Source organism: Colobus angolensis, unplaced genomic scaffold (genome assembly GCF_000951035.1).
Source record: "Colobus angolensis palliatus isolate OR3802 unplaced genomic scaffold, Cang.pa_1.0 Scaffold11, whole genome shotgun sequence".
Lineage (NCBI taxonomy): Eukaryota > Metazoa > Chordata > Mammalia > Primates > Cercopithecidae > Colobus > Colobus angolensis.
This window is the reverse complement of record NW_012112030.1, coordinates 16,732,591-16,745,503: the sequence shown is the minus strand read 5'-3', so window position 1 is coordinate 16,745,503 and position 12,913 is coordinate 16,732,591. Positions and strand designations below refer to the sequence as shown.

The 12,913-nt window shown below is 37.9% G+C and overlaps 1 protein-coding gene across 4 annotated transcripts in view; it reads right to left on the bottom strand.

The window, feature by feature from the left end:
- SLCO1C1 (solute carrier organic anion transporter family, member 1C1) overlaps positions 1-12,913 on the bottom strand; it is a 58,168-nt gene that overhangs the window by 30,017 nt on the left and 15,238 nt on the right. For 3 of the 4 annotated variants that reach the window (XM_011954937.1, XM_011954958.1, XM_011954945.1), the window contains 5 exons: positions 11,981-12,105; positions 8,237-8,383; positions 6,312-6,410; positions 1,576-1,821; positions 407-571 (listed from right to left, as the gene is read on the bottom strand). In XM_011954937.1, coding sequence (XP_011810327.1) covers positions 407-571; positions 1,576-1,821; positions 6,312-6,410; positions 8,237-8,383; positions 11,981-12,105 — 782 coding nt within the window. The remainder of the gene's footprint in view (positions 1-406; positions 572-1,575; positions 1,822-6,311; positions 6,411-8,236; positions 8,384-11,980; positions 12,106-12,913) is intronic. The other variant, XM_011954951.1, reaches the window with a different exon arrangement.

The window sequence follows — 12,913 nt, the reverse complement described above, 5'->3', positions numbered from 1 at the left end:
TCAGAAAAGTTTTTTTACTGTGAAAATACAAGCTTTGTTTTGGAATGAACATCTTCTAACCTATCTCATTGTCCATTTTATATAATCCTGGAAACTGTTCATGTAAAATGGTCACTGTTTTGAGGCTTTCACTACACTTAAAAGACAAATATCCAGTATTATTAACAAACTCCTCATAAAATGCATGTTTCGTCTCAGTGATACCACTTCAAGAACTGCGTGCTCTCTGGGTTACTTACCCACAGATGCGAATAATTCTTGCTACAAAATTCTTGCTACTTTTTGAGCTCATCTAAAATGTTATAAATTACCTAAATCTTGGAACAATCTTCTCTAAGATTCCCGAGTTAATCAGGTACATCTAAGAGAGTCCCTCTGAGGAAGCATGAAAGGCAGATGAGCCTACCGATCACAAAGTTGGCCCTGGAGGATGACTGTCCATACTGCTGCTCAATGTACTTTGGTTTGTACGTCACCATGCCGAACAGAGAATTGAACTGAACAGTGCTTGTACATAAATAGAGGAAGTATACTGGATTTCCAAAAAGATTCTTCAGTGATGGAAGAAAATCTATAAAACAAAAATAACATAGACTAATTAAAGTTGCTGTCATGCCTGGAAGAAGAGGTAGCCGTGGTGGCAGGAGTTTGTCACAGAGTTTGGGAGTAGTCATAGTTTGGCGCACACATACACTATGTATAGTAAGCCACTGGCATGCATCAAGCCTGCGATCTGGCTAGGTTCAAATCCAGACATAGGCACTCATTTCTACAGACATGCAGTATAGGTTATATTAAAGATAAGAGTCAGAAAAGAACAGATTCCTCTAACTGATGTGGGCAAAAGATGAAAAGGATGAGAATACTCCCTCATCATCCAGCTGGGAGTCACAGGCAGGACATAAAGACCTTCACTTTTCTTGTCTCTATTCCTCAAACTTATCTTGTGGTCAAAGAGAAAGAAATATGAGAGTTATCTCCATTTAATATGTGAATTTTAGTGTGAGAAATGAGCATTGATCTTTTCCCTTTTTCCTATTATGTAGACTACCAATTAGACATGTGAAGAGTTTCTGCAAATGTAACTATTGCTTGAAGGGACACGAAGAGGGGCTCCTCATTTCCATGAAGGGGGTTCATTAGAACACTAGGTTTTTGCCTACAGAACACTCACCCCTCTGATCATTGGTGAGAGACATGCATTGATACACATCTCTCAAATGAATAGATCTTATCTGTAGAAACGCTGCCAACCCTGAAGATTAAGCCTTTTATTTTCTGTATATACAGAGTTACAGGAAGCAGCAATCCTTGGTAGAGACAACTGTAGAATCTAAACTAGGGAGGTGTGAGAAGGTGGGGACATCAGCAGAAAAGGCTGTCAAGCCTTTGGTCTTTGGTCGTGTACTGCAATCAGTTGTTCAGTAATAAAGCTGACATCAGTTTCCAGTTTTGCTTCTGATATGGTTTCTCAATTTTTTTAATACATGAAGGGAAGTGAAGGATATAATTTATAAATCTCCTTAAGTCCCAACAGAAAAATGAAAATACTTCAAAATCGAGAATTTTACTTACCTCTTGCCATTTCCATTATTTTTGCATTTTCTCCCTGGGGTGTTTGGTAGTCTGTGTGATCATCTCTAATAAACTTGGATTTCTCAGAGGAAGAATTAGAATCCTCTCCACTTTGGGATCTTGGTAAACTCTTTGGTAAATACCAGAAAGGCACAGCTGCAAGAAGACTTATGATTCCTGCTATTAGATAGCCAAGCCACCAGGCTCCTACCCACTGGGGATCTTTTGGGGTAATGGTTATGTGATCTGAAAGACAGAGGGGATGGCTAAGTAATACAAACAGCAAAGCTAATATGTTAAAATAATCTACTTAAAAACAAATTATTGCAAAACTCTATAACATCATAAAAATACCTAATAATTCATCTATGCTATTTTTTTTTTTTTTGATCTGGATATTATCACAGGCATACCTTGGAGATTTTGCAGTTTCAACTCCAGACCACCACAATGAAGTGAATCTCACAATAGAGTCACATGAATTTTTTTGTTTCCCAGGGCATACAAAAGTTATGTTTAACTATACTGTAGTCTATTAAGTATGCAATAGCATTATGTCTGAAAAATGTACATACCTTCATTTAAAAACCTGTTATTGCTAAAAAATGCTAATGGTCATTTGAGCCTTCAGTGAATAGCCATCTCAATGTTGATGGCTGCTGACTGAAGAGGGCAGTGGTTGTTGGAGGTTGAGATGACTGTGGCAATGTATGAATATAAGAAAATGATGAAGTTTGCCACATAGATCAACTCTTTCCTTCATGAAAGTTTTCTCTGTAGTATGAAATGCTATTTGATAGCATTTTACCCACAGTCAAACATCTTTCAAAATTGGAGTCAGTCGTCTCAAACCCTGCCACTGCTTTATCAACTAACTTTCTGTAATTTACTAAATTTTTTGTTGTCATTTCAGTAATGTTCACAGCATCTTCATCAGGAGTAGATTCCCCCTCAAGAAGCCATTCACTTTGCTCATCCACAAGAAGCAACCCCTCATCTGTTTAAGCTTTATCACGAGATTGCAGCAATTCAGTCACATCTTCAAGCTTCATTTCTAGTTATAGTTGTCTTGCTATTTCTACCACATAGGCACTTACTTTCTCCACTAAAGTGTTAAACACCTCAAAGTCATCCAGGAGGGTTGAAATCAGTTTCTTTCACACTCTTGCTAATGTGGATATTTTGACCTTCTCCTATGAATTACAAATGCTTTTAATGGCATCTAAAATGGTGAATCCTTTCCAGAAGGTTTTAAATTTGCTTTGTCTAGATTCATTAGAAATCACTATTGATTGTAGCTATAGCTTTGTGAAATATGTTTCTTAAATAATAAGACTTGAAAGTCAAAATTACTCCTTGATTCATGGGGTAGAAAATGGATGGTATGTTAGCAGCCATGAGAACATTTATCTATTTGTACAACTCTGTCAGAGCTCTTGGGTGACTAGGTACATTGTCAATGAGCAGCAATATTTTGAAAGGAATTTTTTTTTAATTCTGAGCAGTAGATCTCAACAGTGGGCTTCAAATAGTTAGTAAACTATGCTACAAAAAGATGTGCTGTCATTCAGCACATCTTTATTGATCTAGTTGTAGAGCACAGGAAGAGTCTATGTGTAGGAATTTCAGAATGTTAAATGAGCATTGGCTTCAACTTAAAGTCACCAGTAGCCTTAGCCCCCCCAACAAGAGAATCACCCTGTCCTTTGAAGCTTTAAAGTCAGGATTGACTTCTCCCCTATGGCTGTGAAAGTCCTAGATGGCATCTTCTTCCAGTAGAAGCCTATTTCATCTAGGATGAAAATCTGTTATTTAGCATAGCCACTTTCATCAATAATCCTAGCTAAATATTCTGGGTAACTTTCTGCAGCTTCTCCACTAGCACTTGCTGCTTCACCTTGCACTTTTGTGTTACAGAGACAGCTTCTTCCCTAAAACCTTATAAACCTATCTCCGCCAGCTTCAAACTTTTCTTCTGCAGCTTTCTCATCTCTCTCGGCCTTCATAGAATTAAAGAGGGTTAGGCCTTGTTCTGAATTAGGTTTTGGCTTAAGGGAATGTTGTGGCTGGTTTAATCTTCTCTCCAGACTACTAAAACTTTATCTCAATAAGGCTGTTTCACTTTCTTATCCTTCATGTGTCTGCTGGAGTATCACTTTTGTAATTTCCTGCCAGAATTTACATTCACAACTTAGGTAACTGTTTGGTGCAAGAGGCCTAGAGTTTTGCCTGTCTTGGCATTCAACATGCCTTCCTCATTAAGCCTAGTCTTTTCTAGCTTTTGTTTTAAAGCGAGAGACATGTAACTCTTCCTTTCACTTGAACACCTAGAGGTCATTGTAGGGTTACTAATTGGCCTAATTTCAATATTATTGTGTCTCAGGGCATAGGGAAGTCCAAAAAGAGAGACAGGGGAATGGCCAGTCAGTGGAGCAGTCAGAACACATGCAACATTTATCAATTAAATTTGCTGTCTTACATGGGCACAAATGTGCCCCAAAACAATTACAATAGTAACATCAAATATCACAATCACAGATCTCCATAATGGGTATGATGATAATAATAATAATAATAATAATAAACAATAAAAGCTTGCGATATTAGGAGAATTACCAAAATGTGACACGGAGACACAAAGTAACCACATACTGTTGGAAAAATGGTGCCTATAGACTTGCTTAACACAGGGTTGCCACAAACCTTAAATTTACTTTATCGTATTTGCAAAATGCAATAAAGTAAAGCACAGTAAAACAAGGTATGTCTACATTATCTCTGTTATTGAAGGAAAGAGAGTGCTTTTTGGAGCAAGATACTTTCTTTTGTTCGTTAGATTAAAAACAAAGGGTCTAAATTCTGGAAGAGGCCTCATGAATTTTTTTTTTTCTTTTTTGAGACGGAGTCTCGCCCTGTCGCCCAGGTTGGAGTGCAGTGGCGCCATCTCGGCTCACTGCAAGCTCCGCCTCCCGGGTTCACGCCATTCTCCTGCCTCAGCCTCGCGAGTAGCTGGAACTACAGGCGCCCGCCACCACGCCCGGCTAATTTTCTTGTATTTTTAGTAGAGATGGGGTTTCACCGTGTTAGCCAGGATGGTCTCGAGCTCCTGACCTTGTGATCCGTCCGCCTCGGCCTCCCAAAGTGCTGGGATTAGAGGCGTGAGCGACCGCGCCCGGCCGCCTCCTGATTTTCAAACCCTGCTCTCAGGTTCTGCAGAGAGACCCCTGGTAAAAAAAGGAAGGCAACCCATGGGGAGAACTTTGAAGGCTCAAAACCTCATGTGGTGGCTCCTCTATATCAACACCACTTTCATTTGATTTACATATTGAATATCTGTGTGAGATTTTACTTGAAGAGTTACGCCCTGTACCCTCCAGTCCAAACCCCGTGGAAACTTCTCACTATGATACTAAATTTGAGATTCATTCAAATCAGTGGAATATTTTTTAATAAATGGTGGTTAATACTACTTCAGAGCTATTCTGGATACGAAGCGGTATTTGTATGTGTAAGCAAAACTTTAGTATTTTATTCGTTGTAAAAACTTTGTTTTTGAAATCATTTCTCATTTGCCTAAAAACAAGTATTGACAGGTTTTTGAATCAAACCAAGTGGGTGTTGTTTTCTTCCTAGGGAAGAACCTAGAAAACATTTCATTATATTCTATCATAACATTCTGTGAGAACAAAATAAACACAGGTCCCTTGAGAAGCAGGCTCAACTGCCACTGAGTTATACTGGGTAAAATGCTTATACTAGGTTATTACTGCATGTGAATCGCTTCCCCTTAACAATTTTCCTCTGTGCTGCTCATCACTTCTATACTTTCTTGTTTTTAAAATCCATCAGTGGATTTTAAACTTTGTGAAGTCAGGAAACTCAACTGATTCTGTTCAGAGCTGTAGAATAGCACCTGGCATAAAGTAAATGCAAAATAATTGGACGGGAACTAATGAATGAGTAAATAACATTTTTGAAGGTTGCCTTGTAGTTTATTTGACTTAAATGCAAGAATTTTGCTTTCTGTTTTAACATGCGAACGTCAAAATGCATTTCCACGTTTTTTTTTTAAGTGAAACTTGTTTAGTTTGTAACGGATCTCTTGGAATTCTTTAAAAAAAAAAAACCGATAAATGCCATCTATTTCTAGAGGTTGCATCTCACAGAGATAGAAACAAATTATTAGCTATGGAAAGATCAGTATCCCATCTGCCATTTATTTCCTACACAAGCAATATCCCAGAAGAAAAGCCAGTCTTGCTCGATAATATGCTATAATATGCTTCCACCTAAAAATGACTTGTAGAGTAAAAATAAAAAGAAGGGCTGTTTGGTTGCCAGTAGACTTTAAATCCTTGGTCTTTCTGTCAAGTCCCCAAATACATTATTAATTGAAGTAACTGTAATAAATGTTGACACACCTGAAGCCAACAAGAACGAACAAGTAGCTACAGTTTTCGGTCTTAACTATGCTGGAATGCATTTCAACTGACAAATCAGATGTGAAAAAGGATACATCTTAATAACAAATCATTGGTCATCCAGTTCTAATCATCACCCATTTTTCATATTCCATTTATTAATCTGTATAACTATATTAATAATAAAATTTTTAGTTTATGAAAGATTACGACTGCTATTTTATAAAAAGGTAATTTGATAATTTCCACACTGTTTCCATTAAAAATGTTACAGTAACTAAAATAAATGAATAAATAAAAAATAAACTCCCTTACCTAGGTTTACAAAGCCAATGTCAACATATAGTTTGGCACATAATGAGCCTAGCAGGAAACCAAAAATTGGTCCTATAATTGCAACCGTCTGCACACACCCTGCACCAATAAAAGAAAAGGAAGAAAAAAAGCTGTCATTTCTTTACTTTGATAAATTAATACAATTTTAAACAAGAAATGTGAGATCCAGTAAGTAGCTCAAAATGTTTTAGCTCATTTGCATGTGTTTAGTCAACTTTAAAACCACATTGAATCAGAAAATAAGTCCTTCACTGCTTTGGGAGAAGAATGAACAATTTTAAGGCATTAAGTATGTCTTAGTAAGAAAATAACATTAATACTCTGAGGAAGTTTATTTTCCAAAATGGAACAAATTGTATTTCCTAGGATTAGATTGCCTATTGATAAAAATTGGAATTTTATTAATTTTGATAGTTTGTCAAAAACATTTTACATTCAGTTAAGAATAAGACTTGTCTTGACATTCAAATGGATTTCTTCCACCTTAGTGAAAAATTGCATCCATTCACTCCGAGGTTCTGTGGGATCATTAGTGAGAGCAGGACCTATGCAGATCCCCGGATCCAGCTAACAAAGGTACTAGGATTTGGAGCAGGAAAAGTGCTCTCTGGAACCCTCTTGACCATTCAGGTCAACCTTCACAGATAGGTGGAACAGATGGCCTAAAGGACACCATTTCTAATAACCAGAAAGGTACTTCTTCCCTTCCAAACATCTCTAAACTGTCTTTCATTTCACCACAAGGCTTAAAACACACATATTCATGGGAGATTAAGTTAACTGGAAGAGTAAACAGCAGTTACCAGATACTTTTTACCAGAGGCAAAAGAGAACAAGCCCTGAGTTCCTAGAGAAGAAGGGGACACCTACGCACCTGTATGCTTCTTCTGGCTGTGACCTTTCCTCCAGTCTCCAGAGTAATTGCCTAGTGCAGGTGATGAAGTGTTTGTTGCAGTTCCAGTTCCTGATTTTACTGGAGTTTTCTGTTAGAATAAGAGCTGTGATCTTAACTATAGCCTATCTGGGTGTAACCAGCACCCCCTGGAGTCCTGCAGAGGATAGCCCAGGCAAGATTATACAGTGGACCTAGCTGTAGCATCCCCTCAATGAATTTAAATCTTGCCTTTCTGTCCCTGAACGTGAGACCTCTAAAAGATCAGAATTTCAAGAAATCAAGACTGATGTGTGTCAACACCATAGGAAAGGGTACAATAAAAATTTAAAAAGGAGAGACTGACGTGTGTTTCTAGCTTAATATTAAGACATCAGAGAAAACCAAAAAATGCTGTGTAGATGCATCTTACCTTAGGAGTTTGCTTCTGCTATATTATTTTGGTTTTTGAGATTTTTAGTTGCTTGTCTATTTGCTGGAATGTGTTCCAGAGATGGGGTAGCCTCATGCCTTGCTTCTATTTTTTTTTTTAATAATTCTCTTTATCCATTTCTACCTGCATTTGAGATCTCAAGATTTCTCATTGCCTATCCCTTATAGCTTAAAATAATTAGGGCTCATCAAATGGAAAGCAGTTTCTAGGGCTCAAGAAACAAACTTTTAAGTAAACTAAAATACCTAAATACTTTAGCTGTATAGTTAACCCACTAAAAATCACCTATGAAACCTGAAGCCCACGAAGATACCTTCACAAGGTCATACATCATTACAGTTGAGCTCACAGTTATTTTCTTTTAATCTGATGCTCCCTTTCTAATGCAATAGATCCCTCTAACTGTGGTGTCTTCATCATCCAAATCCTAAGTATGCACTTCAGAAATGTGTGAGCTAAACAAAGGAGTTGGATATCAAGTATACAAAGCTTCCACATTTAATCTAGCGTAGAGTGGAATTCAGAAAACTAGACACCCTTCTTCCCAAGAAGCTGAGTGAAGCAATATGTCAATATTACCAATATAGAAAGCTGCATTGTCTTCACTGGCAAAATCATCCAGGTAGGCAATGCCAAGAGGCTGAATGGGAGTTTCTCCTATTCCACGAAGAAGATTGCCCAGGAAAACATAAATCCACATGGAAGAGCTAGTGTCCACTTCACATTCTTGAAAGAAAGGCAAACCAGAGGATTGAAAATAGATCACTATAAAAGTTAAGTATTTATTCTGCATTTCTACAATATATCTTAAACTGAACTAGAACGCAGGAGTTTTTGTGCAATAGTCATAATTTGATGGGAGTTTGGTCAAGTTCTAAAAATGTTTTATATCTTCAACCTTTTAGGTGGAGTAAATCCCCGAGAGACTTCACTGAGCGACTCTATTGCTTCTTGCTCCTGATCCCTTTACTTTTTATTCTCTCCTTTCCATTTCATTCCTGCCCTGAGCTATCTGAGTTCCCACACTACAATGACATTCAATATCTATCTGGGGCAAAACAGAAAATTTGGAACAAAGTCTTTCTCACCTTAATTTTTAGTTCTATTTTTCAGCAGAAATCACAAGTAATCTTATTGTTCACTCCGTTTTATCTGAAATTCGAATTTTTATATGATTGATATTCCAACATTTGGGCAGTATTGCCTACATTTATATTTGTTTGTTAGTGAATAACCATTTTTAGGACTTTGGAAACAAATGTACATAAAAATGATAAATCCCTATACTTTAGCAGTATAGTTATTCCAACAAAAGAAACATTTTGACAGCATTTTTAGAGTAAAATTCGATGCTAACCATTTTTAAATGCTTTTGTAAAACTCATGTCTTAACATGATCATGTGCACTAGGATAATTACCCTCATATCATAAATGAAACATAGCTTTGAAGGTTTAGGTGTTTTAATAAAATTGATAATGTTAACAACCTCCAACAATCATCACTGCTGAATGTTCTTTCTCTGCCATGTGCTGAACTAACTGGTTTGCAGGCATTTTTTAATTGAATCTTCCTAACAATCCTATGAAGTAGGAGTTATCTTTACCTGTTAATAACTCTTAAAGTAATTTTTGGCTGTGAAGAATAGATTATGCAAAGATCCAAGGTGAACACCTTTGGGCAAGTGAATCAGACTGCATAACTAACAGAAAAGACTCCTTTGCACTCATGTGGATTCTATCTGACTCTGCTTCTTCTAGAAAAGTTCAAATGACCATGGAATTTTCACTTGTCTTGTCTGGATTTCTATTCTGCTTCCAAAAATACTATATGAATTCCTTTTCTAAAATTAACTCTAATGTACATTCTAGCCCTCGCAATTGTATAATTCTAAGAAGCTTGTTGGTAGGAGAGTCTTGTAGTAGAGAAGTGTAGACATCTTAGGTGTATGCTTTTTTTTTTTTTTTTTTTGAGGCGGAGTCTCGCTCTGTCGCCCAGGCTGGAGTGCAGTGGCCAGATCTCAGCTCACTGCAAGCTCCGCCTCCTGGGTTTACGCCATTCTCCTGCCTCAGCCTCCCGAGTAGCTGGGACTACAGGCGCCCGCCACCTCGCCCGGCCAGTTTTTCTATTTTTAGTAGAGACGGGGTTTCACCGTGTTAGCCAGGATGGTCTCGATCTCCTGACCTCGTGATCCGCCCGTCTCGGCCTCCCAAAGTGCTGGGATTACAGGCTTGAGCCACCGCGCCCGGCCGGTGTATGCTTTTTAATACAGTAACCGTAAGCCACATGTGGCTATTAAAATTGAAATTAAATAAAATTAAAATTCAGTTTTTCTGTCACACTAGCTATATTTCAAATACCCAATAGTCACCTGCAGCTAGAGGCTACTGTATTGGACAGCAAAGATATAAGACATTCCCATTATCACAGATAGTTCTGTGGACAGCTCTGCTGTAGAGTGTTGTAGGGGAGATGAGGATTGTATGTGGAGCAATTTTGAGAAGATTCTTATTATCAGCTTTAGGGTGAGCCTTGTGTCCACTATGTTTAAGGAAACAGATGTTAAGGGAACAATACCTCACCTGAAGGAAAGAAAATAATTGTCTGTCTTTCTCTGTATCTGTCCGCTAACTTGTCCTTTTATTAAAAGCATTTTAATTACTGAGTCTATGTTTAACCTTTCACCTTTCACCTTTTTACATTACAGGTTTAAATATTTCCTAACTAGCTGTGCTGTCATTATATCATGTCTCTTTCAAAACAAAACACCTTCCCTGACTGTACATTGTATACAGATGAAACTGCAAGCCCTTAAGTCAGCTCTCTGCCTTCTTATTTGAACCTAAACCATATTTATTATCCGTTATATTTTTACATAAACAAGGATGCTGTTCTTGTCCATTGATTTGAATGCATCCTCCTGAACATATCTATTACCCCCTTTCCTATTCTCCTCTTTGTCTAGAATGCGTTTTTTCTTTTGATACAGCAGGAGAGGGTAAACTTTTTACATTTCTGTGCTCTCCCCTTCCTTCTCCTTCCACATTTCCATATGTTTTTAGTCCTTTGTCCCCTCCCTTCATTCAAACAGACAGGGTTCATTGCCCAGAAAAAAAAGACATCTCAACAGAAAGTACTAATGAGAATATTAGGGGAGTGAAAAGATCTGGTGGAATAGATAAGAGATTTGGATGGATCGCAGGTATATATTAATTTTAATAAGGCTTCCATTCTGCCTGTATACAATGTGGTTCCTCCAGTTAGGAGTAGGGGGTGAAATTGGGAGGTGGCAGGGAAGGAGTGTGGAGCATATTGATGCTGAGGGAAGCTGAAGGGAGAAGAGGGGATTTGCTCTCCCTGCCTGTACTGAGTCCTAGAGACACAGTAAACACCTGTGGATAAATTCATGGCTACTCTGAGTAAGGAAAACCTGTGTTACCTCGGCCAGGTGAAGCCCAGGCAGGAGGCAAGACTCTATTTCAGTCTAGTTCAGATTTCTGCCTTTGACTCATGGGACTTCCAGTGTCTACAGTGATATAGAAGAGAGTATCCCTATATTCCCAAGGGTGTCTCAGACAAAGCATTGCTGTGCCATATGCATCAGCCATCTAGAACACTCGACGCTTTGATGAAATTCCTGCATCCTAGCTCAGGTGAAAAATGTAATTATTTCCATGTATCTAAGATGGCCACTTCCGTACTAGAGAGAGCTGCTGTGAGAAAAAAGGTATGAACATGGACATAAGATAGCCCATGACCAAACATTGTGACCACATGGGTTTTAGATATCTAAGCTGGCAGGAAACTGATAACACCAAGAGCTCCCGCCACAGGTGTCCATTTTACTCTTATGTAAGCTCCCTAGATTGTAAATAACCCCTGGGGACAAAAAGGGAGGTTAGGGACTAATTGAGATTACATTTTTGCCATTCTGACAAAAAGTGGCTGAACACAGAAATTAAATTGACTTATGGGAAAAATTTTATTTCTTTCATAGCTGAGCAATGGATTGAGAGTTGTATGTGCTAAACTAGTTTCACCCTGCTTTCAAGACCCACTTATTCAGAAGCATTGAAAGACTTTCCCAGGCACTATCAATTAATGCTCCTTTTTTTCCCAAAAGATTTGATCATCTGGTATATTTTCTTAGGATCTAATCAAACATTGCTTTATATTCTAGGAATTTTTTATGGCATTGTGATACCTCAATTTAAGTAGTAAAGCTTTTGGAAGCAAAAATCATAGATACTCTTGTCCATCCTAGAGCACATATAAAGTCTTTTTTTTAAAAGCTTGCTTAGTCAAGTCAAAAAAATGAGCTTACCGTTAGTTATTTTGGATTTTGATTTTTCCATAACTGAAACTGGTAATTGACTGCTTGACTCTAGGAGACACGGAGAGATGCTGAGAGTAGAATTGGAGGAAGGAGAATATCTTTCATATTTGTACCTGTATAAGAAGAATGTTTTCTTCATGATAGACTCATTAACATCATACTAAGAATATTATACGTGTATTCTACGAATCTTTAGGGTGCCAGGTTGAGCTTGCAGCTGTCTCTGAATCTAATTCACCAAACCAAGGCAGCATTTAACAGCAGATTTTGCTGAAGAGGTAGCCAGAAGATCTAGCTCACAGACTCGACACCAAGCTTGTCCTACCCGCGGTCTGTGGGCCGCATGTGGCCCAAGATGGCCTTGAATGCAGCCCAACACAAATTCATAAACTTTCTAAAAACATTATGAAATATTTTTTTGCAATCTTTTTAGCTCATCAACTATTGTTAGTGTATTTTAAGTATGGCCCAAGACAATTCTTCTTCTTCCAATGTGGCCCAGGGAAGCCAAAATTTGGGCACCCGTGCTTTACACCATACCTGGGCCAGTCAATTAATGACAGAAAATAAAAGTAAAAAGTACTCATAGAGGCTCATCTTAAAGCAAACTAATGACTATAAATCACCTCCCCCCTCGGTGAAAAAGTATTCGACTTGATAAAAGCATGATTTTTTCTGAGTCAGAGAAAGAGCCATAATTAAACAATGTATTGCCATCAGCATACTTTATTTAGAGTTGTAAAAATGTAGTTGAATTTCAAGGCTGATTCTGGAGAATGGAAAATGACACACTTTGTACCATTTATCCTGATGATATTTTGCTTTTTCTCTGCTGGTTACTAGTATAGCAACAAGTTCCTTTTTTTTTTTTTTTTTAAGAGATGGAGTCTCGCTCTGTCGCCCAGGCTGGAGTGCAGTGGC